The sequence below is a fragment of the Camelus ferus genome, chromosome 12, assembly GCF_009834535.1.
Source record: "Camelus ferus isolate YT-003-E chromosome 12, BCGSAC_Cfer_1.0, whole genome shotgun sequence".
Classification (NCBI taxonomy): Eukaryota; Metazoa; Chordata; class Mammalia; order Artiodactyla; family Camelidae; genus Camelus; species Camelus ferus.
The window spans coordinates 36,420,276-36,447,923 of NC_045707.1; the positions used below are offsets into that span (position 1 = coordinate 36,420,276).

General features: G+C 43.3%; 1 protein-coding gene across 1 annotated transcript in view; it reads left to right on the forward strand.

Annotated features, from left to right (window-relative positions):
* The window catches only part of SYN3 (synapsin III), a 444,384-nt gene that overhangs the window by 372,706 nt on the left and 44,030 nt on the right, over positions 1–27,648 (forward strand). Inside the window, 1 exon segment of the mRNA XM_032493378.1 lies at positions 2,407–2,469. Within this exon segment, the coding sequence (XP_032349269.1) occupies positions 2,407–2,469 (63 nt within the window).

Genomic DNA, 27,648 nt, shown 5'->3' on the forward strand with positions numbered 1-27,648 from the left:
TAAAATTTAAGTCTTTTCAGCCTCAAGTGTTGGGATCTTTTTTCCTGCCCCTGAGAGCTAAGTGGGTACAGCCACTTTGGAGAACAATTTGGCCATATCTAACAAAGCTCAGCCCCAGCAATTCTACTCCTGTGCATGTGCCCTGGAGAAACTCCCCTGCTTGTTTATAATTGGAAAAATAGAAATCATCAGCAGAAAATGAACAAATGGTAATGAGTTCATAAATGGAATACTTGGCAGTAGTAAAAATGAATCTGAGCTACATATCAATATACATGAATCTCACAAACATAACGCACCCAAAAGTTGTACTAGATTCTTTCGATGCCACTTACATGACGTTTTAAAATGTGTAATGTATATTGATTGGGAATCATATGTAATAGTTAGAATATTAATAAACACAGGGGAATAATAAACACAGAATTTATATAATGGTTACCTCTGGGATGGGAGGGAAGAAAATGTGATAAGAAAAAAGTACATCACGGGCTTCAACTGCTTGGATAATCATTCATTTCTTAAACTAAGTGATGTCCACAATATTGCTCTTTAAGTATTTTTTCATATGTGAAATATTAGATAACAACTCTTAAGCTGACAAATAATCACCACCAAGAACATGCTTAACATTAAGTGGGAAGAGCAAGAAGCAAAATTGGGTATGCACTATACTCTCAATTTTGTAAGAGCAGAAGAAATCATAAGAAAAAATTTCCACTAAAAGAACAAAACCAGCAGGTAATACACTAAAACTGGTAAAACTTTGAGGGTGATTTTGATTGTCTTGTTTATACATAACAACATAGCACTTCGTTATATTTTCCAAACCTTTTATAGTGAGTACATACTGCTTTTGGTGAGTGCATGTTACCTTTTTTTAAAGATATATCTGTTCACTTTAGGCACCAGGATATGATAAATTTTAGCCTGCAATCAGGGAGGAAATGTTTTATTCAGCATCTACTGCAGAAAGCCCTTGTGCTAGATCTTAGAGGAACCATTCACATCAAGCTTGGAGTCTGACAGACCCAAGTTGACACCCCAGCTCCACCCCTTCCCAGAAGCTGCCTTGAGTTTCGGTTCTCTTATCTATGAAATGGTAATAAGAATACCTTCCCTGCTTGCCTCATGGGGCTACTGAGAGGGTAAAATGAAATGAGGTCCATTGAATGGCATTGTGACCCCAGCAGACCCTTCTGCAGTGGCTACAGCAGTTCCTACATGTAAGACTAGGTACTGGGCACCAAGAGGCAAGAGCTGGATTCTCCTCTCAAAGTGTCCAGAGTGTCAGGCGACAATCCAAGATGGAGGGACAGGCACCAGGACAGACAACTGTGCGGCATAGAGTGGGATTTGATTACCTCTAGCAGGGGCTTCTCCAAGTTGGGAAAATAAGAGTATTACTAAATAATGGGAAAGGATAACTTTTGCATTCAGGCAACTCCCAATATACTTCTAGACACCGAGCAAATACATCTCAGGCAAAATTTGAACAGCATGAGGAGGAAATGTACAGCCTAGGTTCGAATCTGGCTCCCTCACTTCCTAGCTGAGTGAGTGTGCATGGACAAGCACCTGATCACTTGAGCCCCTCTCCTCTTCTGTATCATAGGAAGAGGCATGCATGTCTCATAGGTCTTGCTCAGAGGCCTGATTAGGCACAGATTCCATATCAAGCACCTTCCCCAGGTCAGGTTCTAGGAGCTGGGGATGTAACAGGGAACCAACCAGGCCAGGCTGTTGCCCCATCTCTCTCTAAAGAAGATAATCCAGGGCAGTCGCTCAGCACAGTGCCCACACAGTGCAGCCCATGAATGCTTGTGCCTGTGATGGACAGGACCACTGCTATAAAGAAGACTCATGGGGTGGCCTGGAGAGAGCTGGGGGAGGGAATGAGAGTTCCCAGATATGTGAAGGTTGCTGAGGGGGAATAACATAAGGCAGAACCGAGACAGGAATATTGCACTGAGTGTTTACAGTGTAAAGGCTTCACATGTAAGAACTCATTTAATCCTCACAGCAACCCTTTGGGATGGATTCTCCTCGTCCCCATTTTATAGATGAGGACACCAAAGCACAGATCCATGGAGTAGCTTGTCTGAGGTTGCACAAGTGGTAAAGCCAGAATTTGAAACCAGTCGGTTTGCTGTGCTCGGCTGTCTCCCCAGGTTAGTGGATACCCCAGGCAGGCTGGTTTTAAGAACTTGGCGCTACCTTTGGAAGCTGAAAGCACCAGCAGTTAGGGTGTTTAAGCCACAGCACGATGATCATCTGTCAAAGCATTCTTGTTGGGAATTCCTGGTGAATCAGATGGCTGGAGCTTTGTACAAAATAAGCAGTACCCAAAGTCTTGGTGGTGATGCTCTGGGATGCTAATGAGTGATTTCCTCTTGTCTCTTTCAGCTCACAGCCCCACACTTCCCTGTGGTGGTCAAGCTGGGACACGCCCATGCCGGGATGGGAAAGGTATGAGAAGCAGCACTTATGCTCCCAGTAATACTCACACAGCTTCCCCAGGCTACCTGTCCCCCTCTCCCTGCATCCTTTACCACCCCACATTAGCCCAGCCTCCCCAACAGAATGTGAGAGGAGCCCCACATTCATTCCCTCCCCTCCACTACCCACCTTCCTCTGAGCTCCCATGGAACATCTCTCCAGCTCAGTCTGCATTTACCAAACCCTACCTGGAATTACTAGCTAATTGGTTCCTGTGATTGTGGATTCAGAGAAATGGATGGAAAGCATTTTGTAGATGGTGATTCTTTTGTTCCCCCATCATCACCACAGCTATGTGTAAGCCCATGTCCTACTTACCTCTTTATCACCAGCAGGGTTAGCACTTAGAAGGTGGTGACTGCATAGGGCTCCGTGGAGGAAGCCCCAGGTGTCAGTTAGTTTTCCTAAAAGTAAATAACATACTTTACATAGTCACAGCTGATGTATTATGACAAACTATGCTGATCAGATTCTTGCAGTTGCAAGTGTAGAAACTCAACTCAAATGGAGGGGCAAAAGGTAATTTGTTGGTTCCAGCATCAGGAAGTCTAGGGTAGTTCTTTTTTGTTGTTGTTGTACATATGTATTTTTTAATTGAAGTATAGTCAGTTTACAATGTTGTGTCAGTTTCTGGTGTACAGCATAATGCTTCAGTCATAGGTGAAAAAGAATATGGGATGGTTCTTGATAGCTTCAGGCAGAGCTGGGTCCAGGAGCTCAAATGACATCATCAGCTCATCTCTGTTTTTCTCTACTTGGTGTTTTCTTCAGATAGTCAAGATAGATGGCTGTGGGTGGCCCACTCTGGTCCCTAAGATCACTGCCCCAGAGGAAGAAAGACTTTTTCCAGCATCTCTATATAGATTTCATGAAAGGATATTGATCAGTGCTTGAGCTTCTGGAGATTTACTTCTAAATAAGGTGGGTGGTGGTGGGCGCTTCCACAGACCACCTCTCAAGCTTCTCATTCAAGTAGAACTGTGTAAGAACATGTGGATCTCAGTGCCTTCCATCCCCATTGGAGGGACCTGAGCCCAAGCACGTGGCCCAACACGGGGTCCTAGATAAAGGACTGCAGGAACCAGTAGACACCTTGCTTTGTGTAGCCCAGTCCAGCCATAAATAACCCTGCACCCTGTGCCTTTGTTCTTCCCCTTCATTATGCCTTCTGTTTCACCTCTTCCCACCTAAACTCCATCCCCCTCAAGCAGCACAGAATGAAAAGGGTCAGACAAGTCAGGGCATGACCCCAGCTCAGACACTTGTGTGAATTGGAGCAAGTTACCATCTAACTTCTCTTGGCCTCCTCACCTGGCAAATGATGATACTTCTTATAACCATCTTTAAAATGAACCTCTGTCAATTATACCTCAATAAAACTGGAAGAAAAAATAAATCTTAAAAAACCTTCCCTCCATACTACCTCTCTCTAAAAAGTACACATTGTGAGGGCAGAGATTTTTACCTGTTTGCCCTGTACTGTACCCATGTCTCAGAATGGTCCTTGGTGCACCATAGCCCCTCAGTTTGTTAGTTGAGTGGATGAATGAATCTCTCTTCAGGTGCCACCCTATGTCTGTTTCCCACTGCCTCTCCTCCTAACCCCTCCTCCACCCACTGTCATCTGGCTACAGCCCCCTCTACTCTGCTGAGGCTGCTCTTCTCCCCAAGGTCCCCAATGATCCTCCCCTTCTAATTCAGCAGGCACTTTGTCCATATCTGAGTTGACCTCTCTATATCATTTAAAGCTTCTGGCCATCTTTCTGCTCTGAAACTCTTTCTCCAGTGGACTCAAATTCATGCCCCTCTCCTGGCTCTCTTGCGCTCTCTCTGACCCCGCCTTCAAGTGCTGCCCTTCCTGCCCCATCTTTAGCCACGTCTATTCCATCAGCACACACCATCTGAGTGCTCATCTACTCTCTCAGATACAGCTCCCATCGACACACTAACAGCCCCCGAGTCGCATCTCCTATCCAGAGCATCAGGCTTTTACATCCAGGTACCCCTTCGCCATCTCCACTGCATCCCCCATGGAAACCTCAGACTCTCAACACCCCAAACCATGCCTGTTTTCTTTTCAAACAGCTCACTCCCCTTCCTCATCTCCATCCTCCTTCTCTTCCTGTGACCATCTCTACAGCAGGAACCACCAGTCCCTCCGTTGTCTTGAAACAGAAATCTGGGCAGAAATCATCTCCCATCCCCCATGTCCCAATGGTCATCAAGTCTTGTCACTTGCCCTTTGTTAATGTTTCTCAAACCTGTCCCTTTCTTTCACTGCCACCATTTTGGACAGCTCTGGTAAAGTTAGAGGATTCCCAAGAGTTAAATTCTGTTTCTAAATCTTAAAATAATTCCAGACAGGAAACAAAAAGAAGGAAATACTTAAAGAGACTGACGCAATGCTTGAGGGAGGGGTGCCTCTGAGAAGCTCAGGCCCAAAAGGGATTCCCAAAACTTGAAAGGGAGGACACATCTCCAAGGGTAAAAAGTGTTACCGGTTGGAATAAACTGGGGTTTATAAAAATGCTGAGATCAAGGGAAAAGGGCTTTTCTCCTTCTGTTTTGAATGAGAAAAGTATCAGGAACAGCCTGGAAATACCAACTGAGCAGATGATGTCATATTCATGGCTGAAAGAGGGGGAGACAAAATTGATACCTTCTACAGTACTTCTGCCTTCTCTCCAGAAGGAACAAAGTCTGTCTGGAGAGAAATGTTCTAGGAAGAAACTGGTGAAGAGGCTGTCAATTAACTCAGTCTTACTGGAAATACATCCAGGACCCCATGATTGAAATTTTTGACCCCTCCACAACTATATTTTGCCTCTTTGTTCATACCTATTAATCGGTGCCTACTCTGTTTTGAGAATCAGAGGATGAATAGGACCCAATTCCTGCTCTTAAGGAACTGGGGACACAGCCATATAAATAGTTAAGTATAATATGTGCTGGGAGTAGGGGCTGGTAGAAGGCTGTGCAGGGTATATGGAAATTGAAGGAAGAAGCTTAATTCCACCCAGGGGTTGGAAAGATGGAGAGAAGTTCCACGACAGGGGTACTACGTGGTTTGGTGTGCCTGGAGATTTAAGGAATTCCAATAAACAGGAAAGACTTGAAGGCAAGAGATGTACCAATACTCTCTTGTATTAAAAAAAAAAAGGAGAAAGAATAGTGAACGTCACAAGGCACAGAAATCAAACTATGTGAAATGCTGTGCAGCTTGGGGAGCACTTGAATAGTCAGGAGGTAACCATGCAGCACACCATGAGTTCTTAAGAAACCGGTAAGCCTGGACCAATGATTCTTAAGGGGGTGGGTGGGATTCTTCCCCCAGGGGGTATTTGGCCATGTCCAGAGGCAATTTCAGTTGTCATAACTGGGGGTGGGGAAGGTGCTACTGGCATTTGGCACCTACTTGGTGGAGGCCAAGATTGGTGTTGAGCACCCTAAAATGCCTAAGACGGCCTCTACAACAAAGAATTATCCAACCCTAAATGTCAGTAGCATCAAGGTTGAGAAAGCGTGGACAAAACTAATTCCATTTCCTTTGTTGAAAGTTTTGCCAGACTAGAAACCAGAGGAAGCAGTGGTTATCAGAGAATTAAAATCTGTTCCAAAAAATTATAATTAGCCAGTATGCTAACGTCTATTTTAGTCAAAGCCAAAAATTCCATCTTAAAGTAGGTTTTTAGTGCAGAACTTCTCAGAGTCATAAATGTGTTCATATATGTTGTAAGGGTAGAAGAACATAACAACTCATGTAGCATTTCCCAGGTTTACCTGACCCAAGAAACTTTTGACCATTTTTAATTTTTTTAATTTTTTTAACATTTTTATTGAGTTATAGTCATTTTACAATGTTGTGTCAAATTCCAGTGTACAGCACAATTTTTCAGTTATACATGAACATACATATATTCATTGTCCCTTTTTTTTTCCGCTATGAGCTACCACAAGATCTTGTATATATTTCCCTGTGCTATATACAGTATAATCTTGTTTATCTATTGAGATGCTTGTCCTTTTATTAATTTGTAAAAACACTTCACACATTAAGAACATTTATCCTATGTCATACTTTGCAATGGTTTTTCTCCATTTGACTGCTACATGTCCATTTTATAATCCAGTTTTTCACCATTTTTAAAGTTTTTTTTAAAAAATTATAGTCAAGTGTTTCCATCTTTGGGAGGCAATATGTTATAGTGGCTAAGGGTATTAATTTGAATCTACTTGTTAGTGGTGAGTCCTTAGGTGAGTTACTTACCCTCTCCCACCTTAGTTTCGTCTTATGTAAAAGAACAATAATAGTATCAACCTAATGAGCTGGATGTGAAGATTAAGAGACATTATGCATGTCAAACACATAGTTCAGCACCTGGAACAAGTAGGCACTCAGTAAATATTAGCTGTCATTATTATTAAGAATGTTTGGACCTGCTCTGGGAACCCAAAATCCAATTGAAGTCAATAGGGAAGAGATGACTAAACAGCATTCTTTGTCAGAGACTTTATTCCATTTGGCTCCAAGTTCAGTACGAGTCAGATGAGTAAGGAGTTGCCAAAATCCCTAATCCATAAATGCCTAATAAATAGATGAAAATGCACTCAACCTTATTTGTCACTAGGGAAATGCAAATGGAAACCACAGTGAGGCAACACTATGAACCATTAGAATAGCTCAAATTAAAACGATTAATAATACTAAGTGTTGGGAAGGACATGGAATATTTGGAACACACACACTGAGCTAGTGACATTGATTCAACTACTCTGGAATACAGATTGTTATTATCTACTAAGCTGAAGTTACACAGTTTTTTTAAGTATACCCAACCTAAATGGATGCATGTGTGCTCCAATGTTTACAGCATCTTGTTCATAATTATTAAAAACCTGGACACAGCCCATGTACCCATTAGTAATAGAACAGATAAATAAATTGCAGTATATTCAGACAAATGGAAAAATTCCAGCAATGGAAATAAATGAACTACAACTATACACAACAACATGCATGAATCTCACAAACAAACCATTAAGTGAAATAAGTCAGATACAAAAGAATGCCTATTTATATGATTATATTTATATAAAATTCGGAACCAGGGAAACTAAACTATAGTGTTAAATGGGATACATATTTAGGTGATAAAACTTTTCAGAAAAGCAAGCAAATTACTACCATAAAAAAATATAAGTTACCTTTGTGGAGGAAGGAAGAGTGGTCATTGGGATGCAGCAGTTCAAGTTCAAGCTCTGGACTTGAGTGGTGGTTATGTGGATGTCTGCTTTGTGATAGCTCACTGAACTCTTGTTTTTGTACTGGGCAATTTCTCCATATGTGTGTTATATTTCAAAAATAAAATAAGGTTAAAAATGTAACTTACTTTGAGGACATATTAATTGAGATCTGATATCCAAAACAAAGTGAGAGTCCTGCACTGCACTGGTCCATCCATAGCTAGAACACTGTATTAGGTTCTGGGCTATAAACCAGTTCTGGGTATTTGAGAGAGCTACTGACAAATGTCAAGGGAAAATGAACTGAGCAATGGCATCTAGCCAGGCAGAGGCATCTAGCCTAGAAGGGCTAGAGACAGGGTGGCCAACATCCTCAGAAATGTGGAGAATTGTCATGGAAAGATAGGCAGGACTGATTCTATATAACACACAGGAGGCAAAAATGGGACCAAAGTTAGCGGGAAACACATGTCAGCTGTGTTGAGAGAGCAATTTTCTAACAATCAGAGGGAACATTAATGGAACGGACAACCCCTTTGGGTAGGAAGTTCTCGTCAATGCAAAACTGGAGCAAAGATGAACACTTACTGGAGAATTTCAAGAGAATTTAAGCATTATGTGAGATTCTTAGCCTAAGACGTTTGAACCTCTGAAATGGAGACACATCTGTGTATGTTTATGTGTGGATGTGATATGAATGTTTTTAGTGGAGGAGAAGGGTTCATAGCTTCTTTCATCTTTTCACAGGGCCCTATGACCCTCCCAAAGTTGAACACACCCTGAATATCTTTCAATGATGAGAGTCTGTGGTTTTAATCAGTACTCTGAGCAGTTCATTGAAAGGAATAACATGGTATCTGTTATCATCACAGAAGTCAAATTCAAGGCCAACTGCCAGTGTAGTGTGGGGGTAATGTTTGTAGAATCTGAAATCAGGGTTTGTGCTTTGAATCTGGATTTACTGTTTACTAATGGTGTGTCCTTGGGCAAGCTGCCTAGTCTCTGTGTGCTTCAATTTCCTCATCTCTAATATGGGGACAATAATCTCCCTCCTGGAGTTGTAATGATGATGGAACCAATCAGCCCAGGCTTAGGAAGGTGCCTGGTCAACACTCAGTGAATGGGGAGCTTTAAAAACTCATTAGGAATATAAACTATTATTCTGGTTACTTAACTGTTTGTCTCAGCTAAGATGAGATAAGCAGTTGCTCATAATAGACAAAAATGGGAGGATTAAATTCTGAGTAAATTTTTAAGGTAAGGAAAACAGATTTCCAGCATCCTCAGGAGAGGCCAAAATAACAAGCAAACCCCACCCTAGGAGTCGCCTTATCCTTATTTCATAAATTCACAGACTTTCAGGACTTGAGTTCCAGCACCTCACTTACAAGAACCTGTGGCCCCAGAGAGGAGAAGGGTCTTGCTCAGGGCCACACAGCAAGAAAGCATTCCCAGTAACAGTACAGGAAGGGAAAGAAAGACCTTTAAGGTTATTCAATCCCATTCTATACTTTGGAGATAAGAACAGTAGTAATAATCATAGCTAAAATAATAATAAAAGCTAATACTTTATAGACTTTACTGTGTGCAGGCACTGTTGTAAATGCTATATAAATTATTCATTGTGTTCTATCCTCATAACCACCCTATGAGGAAAATGCTATGAGTATCCCCATTTTACAGATGAAGAAGCTGAGGCATAGGGAATAAGTGGTAGAGTTGGGGTTCAACCAGTGGGCAGTCTGGCTCTAGCACCTGAGCTCAGAGAGGTGAAGGGCATTGCCATGTTCACAGGTTAATAAGTCCAAATGCAGGTACCCTAACACTTCCCCCTGTTATTCTACTAAAAGGAGCCTGGAGTGATGAGGGACAGAGTTGAGATACCCCAGCAGACAGCCTGTCTGTTCTAGGGAGTCAGGTGGCAGCTCCTAAATGCACTGCTCTCAGCACCCAGGGGATCTTGCACACTCCCTCTTGACAACGACTGCTGTTGTCATCAGCTCCCAGCGACCTATACTCTGCTCTCACCTCTCGGGCTGACTCACTCAATGAGCCTTCCTGGCACTGTTCGCTTTTTAAGTGGGAGTAGGTGGTCAGATAACACAGGTAATGGAGAGAAAAGACTAGAAAATGAGCCAATGGGGGAATGGAACCCAGGGGAATAGCTAAAAAAAAAATGCTCCCCAGCACGTGGGAGGCCACCGGAAAGGAAAGTCACTCTGTTTCATGTTTATCAAAAGCCAAGTCAAGTAAGAGCAGGAGTGGCTCCAGTCTGCAAGGTGTTTTGGGGAAGGAGTGTTCATGCTCCCTTCTGAGCTCTGAAGGAGTAGAAGGGAGAGGGAGCCACACTCCCTGCACTGCCTACCACACTCCCTCTCAACTCTTACCTTCCCCATGTCCCCTCTCCCCTTAGATGACCACTGCCTGCTTTACTCTCTACTTCTCTTGAGCAAACTGGGCCCTTAAGAGGGTTTCATCCATCCTTTACACCTTAGTGAAAATTTTAAACACTGTACTCTGCTTCTCAAAGTCTCTGGCATGAGGTTGCCCTCTCTATAAGCACAATAAATACCATCGGTCGTCCTTATTCATGAATTCTGTATTTATTAAACATCACAGCCTGCTTGGCGTTAAGAACACTAGACAGCACTCCAGCACTATGCTATGATATTTCCTTTGGAGAAAAATACATGTGTTAGATAAGCTTCATTCAGGCATGAATTATAGGGCTGCTGGAAATGAGTTCAATGTTCATGAATCAACTGTATATGTTAAATAAGGTGTCTGTAAAAGGAAACATACATAACAAGATTATATATTGATCAGTTGATAAAAATGTGACCAGAAGCTTGCAGGAACCTAACTCTGTATTCTGCTAGGAGCAGTGGTTCAGGATTCGCTAATTCACTATTTGCTGCAATGTTACAGAACATGACTACTGTGAATAAGGAGAACTAACTCTTATGTGTGTGTGTATAGTATTTGTACATATGTGTATATGTCACACACACAAACACATATATTCTGTAAAGAGTCCTAAGGGTCTTTTTCTTCCTTTGGATGCCAAAATGCCACGAATCTGAGCACAAACAGAAACAAAATGAGACAGTCATTTTATGATCTGTCCAGCCTGACATTTGTCACTTTGATGGTGACATCACCTGGATCATCAACTCATTGTTTTGTATGAAGACTTAAGGCTGAGATCTACTGGTGGCACTCCTTCTGCCAGCCCTCACATCCCTGCACTGTCCTTGGTTGGCCTGGATTCAGGAAACCTAGGTCCTCCTACCAGCCTCGCACTTCCTGGGGCTCTCAGTATCCACCTGAGCAAGTCATTGAAACATGTAAATGCATACTTGACACACATCAAGTTTGTCAGATATCATGTATATGATTTTTCTCACTACTCACTTGGAAGGGCTAGTGAGTAGAAGTGTGTTAAAAAGTATGAAGGCCCTGTGAATATGTGAAGAGGAGGTAAGCAAAGGAGGGAGTGTGAACTTGTACTTAGAACTCACTGGGTTCTGATCTGGCCTCGTGACCTGGAGTAAATTCCTTGCCTTCTCTGGGATAATTCCAGATCAGATGAGATGACCAAAAGAAGAGAAGGAGGTTATTAACAGCTCCCGAGCGCCCAAGCACCAGGGTGAGTGCCTTCAACATCTCCTCTAACACTCAGAGGCACCTGAGAGATATTTCTGATCCCAGCTTTGCAGAGGTCTCTGGAGTTGTTTTGCCCAAAGTCACAAGAAAGTGACAAAAATGGGATTCAAACTGAGGTCATCAGGTCCTTCAGCCGTTTTCTTCCTTCTGCCTGGGACCCTCAGGAACGCCCTGGTGGAATCATCTCTTCCTGTTATAAGGCGACCAGCCAACTTAATTGGAGAGTTGATTTATAAAGAATTTCACAGGGCTCCACCCAAGAAACATGTCAGTACTTTGGAGACCAGCATTGACCTTTGCATATGAACTGCTCTTGTTGTCTGATGGGCTGACCTCACCCCAGGCCTGAAGCCAAGAATAAGAACACTCATGCAAGAGAATGAGAAGAAGAAAAAGAAGACTATCATCCCCTGGCACTATGTTTTTAAAACAGTGTACACCCCAGCCACCTACAGGCCCCATTTTGTTAAGAGGGACAGAGACACAGGAACAGACTCATCCAGAAAGAATAAATTACCTGCTCTTGTGTGCACTGACCACACCACTCCTACATGGAAAACAGAATATTTTTGAACTGACAAACATTGAAAAGTAATAAGATTTCCTTTTTTATTTCTCTGCTTTCCTGGCAATGTCTGTTGACCCATCCTGGCATCGTATGCAAGAAAAGCCAGAGAAGTCATCCCTTTAGGGGCCCCCCAGAGAGAGGAGGGGGCACACATTGCCTGTTGGGGTGGGGCACACTGTAAAATTTCCCACAATTTGATGACCAGCTCCATACTTTTCCCCCAGCATTTAATAGTCATATACAATTTATAAAATACATCCATGCTGGGAGCTTATACAGGCTCCAGCAGTCTTTTGATGAGGGTATTGTTATCATGATACCCATTTAACAGATGAGACAAGGAGGCAAAGTGATTTGGCACACAGTCACACATTGTGTGCTGTGAAGGCTGCATGTTCTTTCCACTGGTCCTGGAGCCCATGCCAGAGGAGGGAAGCCTCCAGAGAGTTCTGCCAACCCATCTGGAACACAGCCTATGTCCACTGAGGCCTTGCTCGGCCGAAATGTACAGGCACAGCCTGTTGTTACTATCAGCAGGCAAGAGAAGTGATGTCCTGAAACAAGCAGATGCCACCTGCCTCACTGTGGCCACGGCCCAGGGCAGCTTCCCACCCAGCTTCCTGTAAGTGAGACCAGCCACATCTCTGGATTCTTGGAAATAAATCCGCTTGGAGGCAGCTGGCATCATTGCTGACAGGTGTCAGCAGCAGGGTTATGTGTGAGAGAAAGTCAGAGGAGGATGTAAACAGTGGGCTTATTACATTTTGTGTGTGTGTGTGTGTCCATGTGTTTAGGGGCAGGGTGAGCAGATGTCTTAAACACAATTATCAGCATCCTCTATCAAGCCTCCAGACAGATGAACGCTCTCGCTTCCACTCCTGGCCTCTAGCCCCAAGAAACCTTTACACCAACACCCCATCCTCCAGTGAGGCCAGAAGATGCAAGGGAGGCCATGTGGGACAGCGAATGCTGCTCAGGCTTTTCCACATCATGACACTCGTGGAAAATTGTTGTATTGAGGATTGAGTGGGGTCGATGGAGGAGGATGCCAACAGCTGAAGAGAAGAGCCTTATTAAAGAATTATTGTTAGCTTAAAAAGAAATAGGAACTTGTTAGAAGGACCAGCAGCTTGGGAGCCCCTTAAAAATGCAGAATACAGACATGTCCTCAAACCTGCTGAATCAGATGCTGCATTTTAACAAGATGCCCAGTGACCCGCATGCTGCTCTGCATGCCCAGTGGACGTGAACTCAGACACCTACCTGGTCCAGGTAGTTACCATAATGAGTCAAGAGCTCCAGTTGGGACAGCGATGACCTGGAATGTCCAGGTCTGTCTTCATGGGCAGCCACAACTGAGCCCCAGCCAGACAAAACCCTGAGAGACTGCGCAGACCTGATCATATGATTCTTTCATAAGAAGCCAATTCTCTGGATCTCTGATATGAATTCTCCTGATTTTAACATATTGACAACTAATTTTAAAATCTTTTGAAACACTGTACAGGCCAAATAAAACACATCTGTAGGCCACTGAACACCCCGGGGCACTAGTTGTGTGCCTCCAACTCCAGACCCTGAGTGTGGTCTTGCCCTCTCTTTACAGGAGGTCATGGAGCCTGGTGGTTAATGCCACAGGTTGTACAATAGCCCAGGGAGTTTAGATCCCAGCTCAGCTACTTCCTAGGTATATAAACTTGGGTGAGCACTTCACTTGAAGTCTTTGTTTTCTCATCTGTAAAATGGCCGTAATAAATTTTCCTAATGGGTGAGGAGTTGCCCTACAGACTGACTGAGATAAAGCACTTTAAAAAATTTCTGGATACTTAAGAGATACTGATTCACTTCTTTTAGATCCTAAATGCTTCTATACTCTCTGGTGCTTACAGATAACTGGGGATCTCGTTAAAATGCACATTCTGATTCACTAGGTCTGAGAGGGCCTGCCTGGGAATCTGCATTTCTTACAAGCTCCCAGGTGATATCAATGCTGCTGCTGGCCTATGTCAGCTAGTCTTACTAGTCCTGCTGGTCAGGGAACAGCAAACTTTTTCTGTACAGAGCCAGATGGTAAACATCTTAACCTCTCAGGCCAAATGGTCTGTTGCAACTACTGGACCTTGCCACTGCAATGTAAAAATAGCCCTAGGCAAGAGGTAAATGAATGCATGTGGCCATGTTCCAATATAACTTTATGGACAATGAAATCTGAATTTAATTTAATTTTCATGTGTCATGGGATATCGCTCTTCTTTTGAGTTTTTCCCCTAGCCGTTTAAAAACTATTCTTATTCATGGGCCTCACAAAAACCGGCAGTCAGACTCCTCCACTAGATTGTAAACTCACTGGGTGCACAAGCTGCACCCACAGACTCCAACCTCACTCCCGACCTGGCCAGTGCCCTGGACAGCGGGAAGCCCCTTCCTTCACCCTGCACAATGCACAGGGCCCTGGGAAGCTGAGGTGTTGCCTTTCAGAGCTGACACTTGTCAGGTGCCTCCCTTCCCTTCCATTCAATCTCACGGTCACACTGTAACTCTATAAACATGCGGGCAAAAGAATCAGTGACCCGGAGCTCAATAACAGCAGAAGGAGTTTTGATTTATTAAGGGGAAGAGCAAAGGAAAGGAACCAGCAAGCTGATAAGCAGGATTATTAGGCAGTTCCCTAAACAGTCCATCAAACCCTCCGTTGTTCCCATCACTTCCCACCACCCCTTCTGACCCTGGCAGCACATGACCCAGGCATCCCGGGCGAGGATATCCTTTGGACTCTGAGTCTCAGCTTTCAGATGGATTGGAGGAAGGGTAAGGGCTTTGGGAATTTGAGGCCAAGGGCCCTTGTGTTCATTCAACCAACATTAATGGATTTGGTGCTCAGCTGTTCTGAGTTAGGGACTCAGTAAATATTTATTAAGTATTTTGGCAAATATTTATGAATATTTGTTATGTGCAGGGAGTGGACTAGACCCTGGGAGGGAGGACTCTTGGTTAAGATGCAGACATAAAAAAGACATGGCTCCTGAATGCAGGAACTTTACACATGAAATCTCACATTAGACTACAGTGTAGAGCAGAGATTGGCAGACTACCACCCACAGGCTAAATCCAGTTCCCAATCTGGTTTTATTGTAACTCAGCCTTGCCTATTTGTGTACATATTGTCTATGGCTGCTTCCACACTATGAGATCAGAGTTGAGTCATTTTTATGGCCTCCAAAGCCTAAAATATTCACCACTGTACTCTTAACAAAAATTTGCCAATCCATGGTCTACTGTAATGTTTTTCCAAAAATTTGTATAGCACATCACAATAAGTAATACATTTTGTCTTGCTACCTGATTCCCAGATATTAAATATATAGAGAGAGGCAAGTTTGAAAGATGAATACTTGGGCCCTTTGCATGTGCGAGACATTCAGATATGTTCTGTTCCAGACTATTTCACTGTTTAAAATGTTGGCTGTGACCCATTAAATTGATTTGATGACCCACTTTAAACATACAGTTTGAAAAATACTGGTTCATTCATTAATTTATTTAAGAAATATTTATTGAGTGCTCTCTATACACCAGGCAATAGTCAAGACACCAGAGATGCGATATTGAACATCACAAAGTCCCTGTCCTTACGGAATTTGCACCCGGTGGCAGGAGGCAGACGATACAAGAATAAACAGATTAAACTGCAGTAAGTTTGGTGATGAGAAGGGTTCTGAAGACTGAAACAGGATAAGAGTGACAGAGTGGGGATGGGGGGGTTGATGAGGGAAGCCTTTCTGTGAAGTGACATGTGAAGGAAGGAGAGAGTGAGCCATGTGGACAAGTGGAGGAACAGCATGCACACACACAAAGGTCCTGGGGCAGGACTGAGTGCTTGAGTGATAGGAAGTAAGGCTGGAGAGCTGGGGAGAGGTGGTGGAAGAAGATCATGTAGACAACCGGCCATAATCAGAGAAAAGTGAAGTAAGCCCTATAGCAGAAATCCAAGCCAAGTGCTGAGAAGGAGTCCAGATAAAACTGAACCACGGTGGAGGGGGAATCTCCACTGATAAATTCATCAGTCCAAAGATCATGTCTTTTAAGTGTGCATAGGCACTATGCTGAGGCAACAAATAAACATGGGCCCTCCTTCAAGGAGCTCTCTTTCTCGTAGAGATAATGACCATGCAAGCAAATAAATTGTGATAGAAGGAAATGTCAGTGGGAGTCGGATCACCTTTTGTGGGGAACTGGGGAAAACTTCCACATGACAGGAAACTTCAGCTGCATCTCAGAGGATGAGGAGACATATTGCAGGTCGATGAAGCTGAGAAAGGCATTCAAGGCAGTAGGAACTGCACACACAAAAGTGTAAAGGCCCAAGAGAACATCTCAAGCCACCAGGTGTGGTGGGAACAGTCAATCTCAAACCTTGAAGGGCATTAGAAGCACCCAGGAAGCTTTGAAATTATACCCCTACTCAGGACGCATCCCCAGACTCTGCAGTGATTGGCTGGAGAAGGGCCCAGGCACTTGGCATTTTTTCATCCCCAGGTGATGCTAATGAGAGGCCGGTATTTCAGAACTCTGGGCTGGAGGGAGACCCGAAAGAGTAGATGAGATAGGCAAGAGTCAGGGTAGATCATGGATGCACTTTATGCTACACTCTACAATTTAGACTTTATCTTCTAGGTAAGAAAGAGACCCACTGTTGGGTTTTAAGCAAAGAATGAGCATGGTTGGCTTTATAAGGTAGAAAAAGCACTGTGGCAGCAGCGTGAGAGGAGAGGAGAGGAGTAGGAGTGAGGACGGGGAGAAAAGAGCCCCTGGGAGCTATTAGGGAGACACTGTAGCTTTTCAGAGAAGAAATAAGTGTTTTCACCCAGGCAGGAGCAGAGGCAGTAAGGAATGAGATAAGGATGCAGTCAAGAGATATGGGGAAAGCAGAATTGAAAGAACTTAGGGACTAACTGGATGCTGAGCAGAAGAAAACTGAGAATATAATGATTCTATAAATGAAGTGAAATATGAGCTCAAGAAGGGTAGGCTTGAGGGAGAAGATAATCAGTTTGGTTTTTAACATTTTGACTTGGAGGTACCTGTAGAAAACAATAATAATAATAATCGCAAGCCATTTATTGAGCATTTGCTAGGTCCCGCGCCCTGTGCTCCTTGCTTTATATACACCTTACTAAATTGTCACAACAACTATGTAAGGTAGATATCTGATTGTCCCCATTTTACAGAGGGGAAAACTGAGGCTTGGAGAAGCTAGGGAAGAATAACAGTATCTGTCATTGTATGCACATGCCACTTTGCAGAGCTAGGCACATGACAAATGCTGAGAAAATGGCAGTAATATTAATTATTGTTATCTTTTTTCCACCATGGGAAGAAAACACAGGCCAAGTCTGCAGGGAGGAGAACTAGTTAGAAGCCTAGTGTATCTATATAGATGCATATATACTTGGTATACATGTGTGTATATAGTATGTAGAGATGTATATTTAAATGCCTTAGTGTATATATATGTCACTAGACCTATACTCCATCTGTTGCTGCTTTTTCTTTTTTGGTTCTTTAATTAGGCATCTCAAATGCCTCTTGATCTTACTTATTCTCTAGTCCTACCCCATGCCCACCCCATAATTATTTTATTTCCTTAATTTTTCTCCCAAAGGTAATCTCAGTCTTGTGTTGGTAATCTCAGAAATTGTGTTGCTGACCATGCAGCCAGAGTAGATTTTTTCTTGTGGAGAGAAGGGGAACTTTATTTATTTTTTTAAAATGTAATTCCTCTCGCCTGTTCCAATGCCAAGTAAACAAAGCTGCTATTCATTTCAGCATCTCCTCATCTCTATGGAGCCCAGAGTCATTTTATCAGCAGAGCCTCTTGGGCTGTTTCTCCAAGAGCTTGGAACAGCAAATCAGAATGTTCCAAAAATGAGTGCTATGAAAATACAGTCCCATTTAATGAGGCCACTGAGAGCAAAGCTATTGCTCTCTTAGTGAGTGCAGAAGCAAACATTATGTTTAAAGTCGGGGTCAGAAAATGCCAGTGTCTCACATGTGGCCTCGGCAAAAAGCATCAGCCAGCCCATCACTAATTTGTGACTCAGGGGCAAATAGCTGAGGCAGCTGAAAGGAAAACGTAGGATCGGGTCACCACTCTCCCAAAGGCCCTATCCTCATGCCTGAAGACCCACCCCCCACTATGATATGTCTGCCATGGCCCTACTCTTCTTGCTACCACTCCTCAGTATCAACACTTACTCCAACTGTGTCCCACTCATGGACTCCTAAGTATCCAGTTGAAGGTATGGAACCCAAGCTCCCATTCAATGCTTTCTCAGCAATGACCTGACCTTACTCTTTGGTCTCTGAGCCCTCTGTCCAAGGAACAATAAAAGCAGTCAATATATAACCAGATCTATGTGGAGCAGCTTCAAATGGAGGGAGGAGATCTAAAGTCCCACTCAGCTGTTCTCCTTCCATGGGTCTACGCCCACAAAGAAGGACCCCTCAAGCTTCTCCAAGGTCCCTTAAGACTACATGGAATCCAGGTTGAAAACCATTCCTTAGGTCAAAAAAGTGCCCAAAGATCTTGGTCAGTGTTTTTCTGTTCACTTATTCCTTCAGAAAATAGTTCCCAAACACCTACTGTGTACAAGGAGCAAGGCTTACAGTAGTGAATCTAACAGACAAGTGCCTGATCTCACGGAGCTTATATTTTTGTGGAGGATATAGACAACTACCAGATACATAGAGACCAAGATAAGTGTACGAAAAAACAGGAGACTGGGTGATGTCACAGAATGCAATGGGGGAGTGAAAGAGCTGCTTTGAATTGGATCTGGAGAGGCCTCTCTGAGAAGGACAGAGAACAACGGAACAAAGACAAGAAGAAGGAGCCAGCGATGAGACCATCTGCAGCAAGAGCTTTGCTGGTAGAAGGAATGATGAGTACAAAGTCCCTGAGGCAGCATTGAGCTTGGCATGTTCTAGGAACCGAAAGAGAGTGAGGGGGTAGATGATAGAAAATGAGGTCAGAGAGATCAGCAGGACCAGGATGTGCTGGCCCTTGTCAGTGCACATTCATGAAACCCAGTGGGCGTGGGTTGAGTTCAGTTATTTTGGGCACCCACCATTATGGTGATTTTGTTCCCTGCTGAAATACAGATGGTCCTCGACTTAGGATTATTTGACTTAAACTCTTTTTACTTTACAATGTTGCAGAAGTGATATGCATTCAGTAGAAACCATACTTCAACTTTTGAATTTTGGTCTTTTCCCAGACTAGTGACATGCAATGTGATACTCTCTGGTGATGCTGGGGAGCCCCATTGAGTTACAGCTCCCAGTCAGCACGCGGTCAAGAGGGTAGATGACCAATGCACTTACCACCAGCCTGTACCTCGACAACCACTGTGTTCACTTCCAGTACAGCACTCAGTAAATTACATGAGATAGTCAACACTTCATTATAAAATAGGCTTTGTGTTAAATGAGCTTGCACAACTGTAGGCTAATGTAAGTGTTCCAAGCATGTTTAGGGTAGGCGAGGCCTAGTGATGATGTTCGGTAGGTGAGGTGATTTAAATGCATTTCGACTTAACAATATTTTCAATTTATGATGGTTTATCAGGATGGAACCCCGTTGTAAGTCAAGGATGATCTGTAATGAAATTTGGACACGTTACTCCTTCATAGAGGAAAGGGCACTGGATGGGGGAGCTAGGAGTTCTAACTTTCAGAAAGTCCTTTTACTTCCTTCCAGGTTTCCTCCTTTCCTTTTCCTTTCCAGAAACTTTACCACCTGTCCCTCTGGGGGGCTTCAGATTCCTCTTCTGCAGCATGAGTTGCCTGGGAGATATCAGAACTCTCTTTCCAGTGAAATACTACATGGAACTTGAAATTATAACAGACATAAAAGTAGTGTTGTATTTCCTGTGATTTTTCCGTGACTTTTAATTTACAACATTTATTGTCAAGTCCACTGGGAGAACACTGGGGCTCCTTTGATGAACTTGGTCTTGTATCAGTCTCAGCACCCATCCTACCTTTATGTATTGTGTCCTTGCAGAGCATGGTTTTGAGAAAATCGCTAGTGTTTTACTGACTTGCTTTGCAATCTCAGGTATTCTCTAAACCAAGATGGAAGGAGAAGCCTTACTCTGGGGGTGTTGCACAGAAGAGGATTGCCCAGGAAGCCCAAGTTAATGTATTTTAAACATTTGAGTGTGCTTTCTGGATGCTCCAAAATCAAGCTTTTAAACATTTTATTTTAACAAAACATAATCAAATTTTTGTTGCAACACTTCAAATCCTTCCATGGAACACTGAAAAACAGTCAGGATAAGTGGTCTTCCAGCCAGTGGTTCTGGCAAACTGACTCTCTGGGCGGCGGGGAGTGCCCTAATTTGTAGTGTTTGCCAGTTTCTAGGGTGTAATCCTTCCACTGTGGATAATTTGAAGCTCACAAAATTTCTAAATATTTGACAACTGTCTTTTATAAGCCAGTATGAGACAGCTCCAGGACACCACTGCTTCCAGCCCTCATCTGTAGCTGGTGTTTCTGGGTAAAACCTCATTGAATACTGTCACCCAAAAACTGACACCTGTGGTGACACACAAGGCCCTGAGACCATAGACTGGAGCCAGGGAGAGACAGAATGGGTTGGAGAGCAGAGGAGCAGAAGCCCAGGAGCTGGCATCCTTAAGTCCAGGGGTGGGTTTGTTGTCAGAAATGGCCAGAGTGTGACCCTAGGGACAGGCATGGTGACACCATCTTAACCTAAGTCTTCCCAAACTCATCTGCCCTTTACACACCTCAAAGCATACCTCGGGGTATCTTTACCCTGGGACTCATTCTTGCAGACCCAATGGAAGCAACTTCTCCCCTTTAAAGACTTTCATCCTCTTATCTTCCATTGAGCCAGCTCTGGACCTAGCCCAGCTTCCTCTTCTCACTGCGCCATCTTACTGTGCTGTCCTGCTACATATGCTTGTCAATGTTCTGGGTCAAACCTTGAGAGGAGAAACTACAGTTGGAGCCCCAGTGCCTAGCATCAGGCTTGATATTTTTTGTTGCTTTCTCAACAAATATTAATTGAGCCTACTAAGTGCCAGGCAGTGTTCTGGCCACTGAGAATACAGTGGAAACCAAATCAAAATCCCTGCCTTCATTAGGATTTTGATTCTAGAAGACATTCAATACATATTAAATTATTATCTCATAGACTTTCCCCTGTGGTCACTACTCTTAAGAAGACTAGGAGAGGAGAGCTTTCATTTATTTTATTTTAACCCTAGCACAGAATCCACACATAAACAGGGCCCCCCTTTATAGTCTTTTTTTCTGAATAGAATTTATTTTTTAGAGCAGTTTTAGATTCATAGCCAAATTGAGTAGAAGGTACAGAGATTTCCCAAAAACCCACTTCCCCTACACATGCACAGCCTCTCCCATTATCAACATCCCCCACCAGCATGGTACTTTTGTTACAATTGGTGAAGTTTATTTAACACTAAAAAGAAATGAGCTATGGAGCCATGAAGAGACATGGAGGAAATGTCAATGCATGTTACTAAGTGAAAGGAGCCAATCTGAAAAGGCTACATGTTATATGATTCCAACCACATGATATTCTGTAAAATGGAAAAAAACTGTGGAAACAGTAAAAAGATTAGTGGTTGCCAGGGGCTAAAGAGAGGGCCGAATAGGCAGAGCACAGAGGAGTTTTAGGGCAGTGAAAGTATTTTGTGTGACACTGTAATGGTGGATACATGTCATTATACATTTGTCGAACCCGTAGAGTGAACCAAGAGTGAACTCTAATGTAAACTATAGACTTTGGGTGATAATGATGTGTCATTGTAGCTTCATAGTCTTTTGATTTTGCTTTTTAGTTATGACTTTGGGATATCCCAAGGCCTATTAACGTACCATTGTCATAGACCAGGAGTTGTTAGAGGAGGCTGCTAGTGACATGTTTATTCACCGTCAACTATTCATATCTTAGGCTGGGTTTTCTTTACAGGTTAGGCAGCTCTGAGAAAAAGGCAAATAGATGAGGTAAGCTTGAAATTTCCTGGAGATAGGATGAGAAAAAAGCCCCAGACTCTGCCCCTCAGCAGCTAGGTGAATCCCAGCTCCTGGGATGAGGAGAGCTCACAGATCAGCCCAGGGCAGCCATTGCCACTGCTTGCTGGCTATTCTGGGCATTGGGGATCAGACAGACAAATGGAAGGGAATGGAGAAATTGCAAAGAAAGTCGAATGACAGGATGAGGTAAAGGAAAGGGGATGCTGGGGATTGAGGGAGCAGACGTTTTCTTCTTCTCAGACTAAAAATACCAAATTCTAGAACCTAGAAGGACCTCCCCGGTATTCGCCATGTAGCACCATAAGCCCTAAAGATGGGGTGGACTGTAGTCATGATTTATAACAAACCTACAGGTCACCTGTTCTGTTATTTATCCAACATTTCTAAAACAACACACACACACACACACACACACACACACACACACACACGTACACACACACTCCCTCTCTTTTTGGTTAAATAAATGTCTTTTTTAATGACAGTTTATATCACTATCATAGATTGTGAGTTCTATGGGCCAGATAGTTTTTCCTCATACACACTGAAATGAATATCTAACTGTTAAATTTTAAATGTTCACTTGTGTACCCTCTAAGTCATCCTGTGGACCACCAACATCATGCACACCGCACTGCTGTGTACTGGTAGAGAGAAGTTGACAACCCTGGTGCTAAACAGACTTGGAGACAGTCTCAGTCCTTGATTTGTGAGCAACCCTGGGCAAGTCATCTGTCCCTCCCTAAGTGTCAACTGCCTTATCTGCAAAATGAGAGGGTTGACCAGATGCCTTCTCAGGTCCCTTTATATTCAAAGGGTCTGAGCTGTTCACTGACTAAATGCAGTTATTGAAGGCAGCATACTGAGGACAGAGTTCTTAGCACCTGCTATCTCTCCCCTGCCACCAAAGCTTCCCCCCGCCACTCTGTTTCACCTGTTTCCCTATTGCAAAGCACATCTTTTGGGGAGAGAAGCCCACATAGATCCCTTAAAATGAAAATTAAGTGTTTTAATTGGAAGAAAAACACTTTGATTTTTTTCAGACCTCAGCGCAGTACTCTTACTCCTTCAACTTTGATGAAGTGAATAATACTCTTTGCCAGGGATTCACATCCCAACCCACACAAAAGAAATCTCTCTATTGTTTTTGAAAAATGCTTATGATGGCCTTTACTATCTCAGTATTTCACAAAGGAGCCAGACAGACAAGGAGTCTCACCATTCCCTGGCAGGACCCCCGCATTCAGCGTCCTCCTCCACAGTCTGGCCCGAGACAAACACCCAAGTCCTTGAGGAAAGTCAGCAGGTTTTCAAACCCTCCCTAAAAGGGCAGTGAGTGGAGGGAGGGGGTTAGATACAATGTTTAATGGACTGCAGAAACTGCACATGAGCAAAATTAGGTATGGCTTTGCTATACCTAACGCACCTTCAGCATCTCCCTTACTAAAATCACTCTACAGACTGGGGGAGAGGCCTCCACACCCAGAAAACATAAGCCCCCAGGAAATAGGAAATAGCTTGAGTTCAGTTTGTACATATCAACTTTACAAAATCTCTAGATACCTTATCCATAAAGGCATTTACAGTTAATCACAAGCAGCTTACATTTGTTGCTTTGTGCCAGGCATGGTTCACCTATTTACATTTGAAACATTTAAATCTTTGTAGTAACTCTATGAGGCATGTACTATTATAAACCCCATTTTACAGTTGAGAAAAATCAAGGTTTAGAAAAGAGAAGAAATTTCCCAAGGTCACAAAGCTAGTAAGTTGTAAAGTCTGATTCTCAAACCCATGCTCAAAGCAATGTCTTCCATATATGGGCCATTTTGTGTATTTTAGAACTCTAAAGCATTTAATAATAACCATCACTTAGAGAAATAGATGGATAGATTATAGATTAATAGATTAGATAGATGATAGATAGATAGGTAGAGATAGAGACAGAAATACAATTTATAGTCTCCCAGTTCAGTGAGAATGGGTATAAATATTATCATCTCCACTTTATACATGAGGAAATTGAACCCCAGAAAGATTTAAGAACTCATTCCAGGTCACGGCATTTACAAGTGCCTAAGCCAAGATTTGACCCCATAGTCTGTGTTTTCACTGTGCTGCCTGCATAATTTCATCTGATTAACAACTTTGTGACTTGTGGAGGGAGAAAAAAAAAGGGTGTGTAGTACAGCCCATATCCTATTAAATGGGATTCTACACACCTGGCCCGACAACCTACGGAATGGGAGAAAATTTTTGCAAATGAAACCGACAAAGGCTTGATCTCCAGAATATATAAGCAGCTCATATGACTTAATAAGAAAAAAACAAACAAACAAATCCAAAAGTGGGCAGAAGACCTAAACAAGCAATTCTCCAAGGAAGAAATACAAATGATCAATAGGCACATGAAAAAATGCTCAATATCACTAATTATCAGAGAAATGCAAATCAAAACTACAATGAGGTATCACCTCACACCAGTCAGAATGGCCATCATTCAAAAGTCCACAAATGACAAATGCTGGAGAGGCTGTGGAGAAAAGGGAACCCTCCTACACTGCTGGTGGGAATGCAATTTGGTGCAGCCACTGTGGAAAACAGGATGGAGATTCCTCAAAAGACTAGGAATAGACTTACCATATGACCCAGGAATCCTGTTCCTGGGCATATATCCAGAAGGAACCCTACTTCAAAATGACACCTGCACCCCAATGTTCATAGCAGCACTATTTGCAATAGCCAAGACATGGAAACAGCCTGAATGTACATCGACAGATGACTGGATAAAGAAGAAGCGGTATATTTATACAGTGGAATACTATTCGGCCATAAAAAAGACAGCATAACACCATTTGCAGCAACATGGATGTTCCTGGAGAATGTCATTCTAAGTGAAGTAAGCCAGAAAGAGAAAGAAAAATACCATATGAGATCGCTCATATGCAGAATCTAAAAAAAAAAAAAAAACATTAATACAAAACAGAAACAGACTCATAGATATAGAATACAAACTTGTGGTTGCCAGGGAGAGGGGGTGGGAAGGGACAGACTGGGATTTCAAAATGTAGAATAGATGGTACTGTGTAGCACTGGGAAATATATACAGGATCTTGTGGTGGCTCACAACGAAAGAGAATGTGACAATGAATGTATGTATGCTCAAGTATAACTGAGAAAATGTGCTCTACACTGGAATTGGACACAACATTGTAAAATGACTATAACTCAATAAAAAAAGTTTAAAAAATTTAAAAAAATAAAACTAGCCTTTCAGGGAGAAAAAAACAAACTTTGTGACTTGTGTGGGGAGAATAAAAAAGGGTGGTGTAGTAGAGCCTATATCCTATTAAATGGGATTCTACACACCTGGCCCGATTGATCAGCTTCTGGAAGTCCCTAAAAATTCAATCAATACACAGTAATACATCGTCTATCACACTCTCCTGCTGTGTCTTTCAATGCACTTGCAAACTAGCTGTATCCTACCTATTTATATCTGTCTTTCCATCTACCCAACCTCCTCTTTATCTGTCTGCTCATTCTCCACTTCCCCCCACTAGAATATTCCCTTGCATCTGTCTTGTTTATTACCATGTTCTCAGTGCCAAGCACAGTGCCCTCAATAAATATCTGTCAACTAAGTCAATGAGCACATGCTTATAATTAAGTCAACAGTAAAACCCAAGTGATATAGAGCCCTGCAGGAGTTCAGAGGAGGAGGAAGAACCCTTATGAGCTGGAGTGGACCAGAAAGGCTCCCTGGAAGAGGTGACAGGTTTTAGGACTTTGATGGGTAAGTGGGTATTAGGTAGAGGAGCAAGGAGAGCATTCCAGAAAAAAAGAGACCAGAGCAAAGACACAGAGAGTGCCAGCTGGCATCACCCAGGACCCTGAAGCAGAGCTGCCTCAAAACAGCTTGAAGCAAAGTCTGACTGTGCTTCTGTCCTGGCCACCCCAGGAAGCTCCTAACAGCCTTGTCCTTCCCCTGAGGACCTTAAGTCACCCAAAGGAGTTTATTCATCTCTGACTCTCTAGTCCCCTCTGGGACTGGGGACCATCCACATTAGCAAGCCTCCCCTGACAACACTCCATCTGTGTATAAAATGACCATGGCTTTGGCCCAAACCAGGGCTGGCAAGAGAAGGAGGGAGGTAGGGAACCCATGTCCACAAGGGGCTCGACAAGTCTGTTCTTTCTGAGGCTTTATCAATTGGGGAATATGAAAAAGTAAAAACAGCAGGCTCTGGGCTCAGCAGGCTCAGTCTTCCCACTTACTGGCTGTATGATCTCAGGCTGGTCGCCTGCCCTCTCTGAGCTTCATCTGTCCCCTCCAGGCATATGGAGATGGTATCCCTAACTCCATGACTTTAGAATCAGTACCCACTGTCCAGAGCAGCTACTTTCTCCTTGGGCCACACAGTGGAGCACATCAGCTCCACATGTGGAATGTTAAACTTCAGTCCCTCCCAATTTTTTGTCAAACATGCTGAGGCCCAACCCAGAACACTTCTTCCCTTCTATGTTAGGAACCTACTGAGAGTTTAGAGAAAAGCATTCCCATAAGCTTCATGGAGGCAGGAATCTTTTCTCATTTGGTGCTGTGTATGATCTCTAGCACCTGGCATAGTACCTGGCATCGAGTAGCCACTTAATACGTGTTTGCTGAATGAATGAGTGAGCTCCCTAGTCCTCTTGTCACACCTTCCCTAAGAACTCCCAACCTTGGTCAATCCAGCCATGGGACCTTCATCTCTTCTAAGCCAAGACCACTGATCTGATGCTGCAGCTGCTGCTGTAGCTGCAACTGTATGGTCTCCAGCCTCAGGGGCCCCCAGTGGTCTCGGCAAAGCTTTTACACCTCCCTGGTCAGTGCCTTTCGCATCCCCATAGTGGTGTTTTCAGAACTGCACTATGCTCTCTACAAGCCCCACATCCTTCCCCCGAAAAAGAGGACACACACCTCTGCCACAGAGCTCACTGATGCTGGCAGAATCATCTCACCCCTTCTGCCCTCACACGTTATGTATACACCTTCTTGCACTGTGCCTTCCCCTACACCTGTCTTCCCTGTCTCAGTGGTGTCTTGTCTCCTGTTCTGAGTTCGTTTTCCCTCTGAGCTCTGGTTCTTACTTTCGTGCATATCCTCTGAGAATTGGCTACCTGTCCATTCCTTTGCACCCCTGGTTTTCAATGCTACTTCTCCACTGGCATCTTCCCAACCCTTCAGCATGTTCAAGTCTTACTAGATTGGAAAAGAATGGCTATGTCTTTGTAGAGCCTGTGTGCCTCTCCTACCCTACCTTTCTGATAGAAGAGCCTGTGGTTGCTGTCTCCATTCACTCCCCAGCTCCCTAAATCAGCTCCCAGTACTCCTCGAAACTTCCTCTGGCTAAGATCATTCATGTCCTCCGGATAGACAAGCCTGATAAAGGCCTAAGCCCCTTGTTTTGCTCCTTGGCTGTTTGTCGCTGTTGACCCATCTACGTCACCTTCTAGAACACCATTCCCACCTGCCTTTCCTCCTTTCTCTGCAGCCAGACTTTCTTCACGTCCTTTGCAGTTGCCTCTTCCCCTCTTTTGT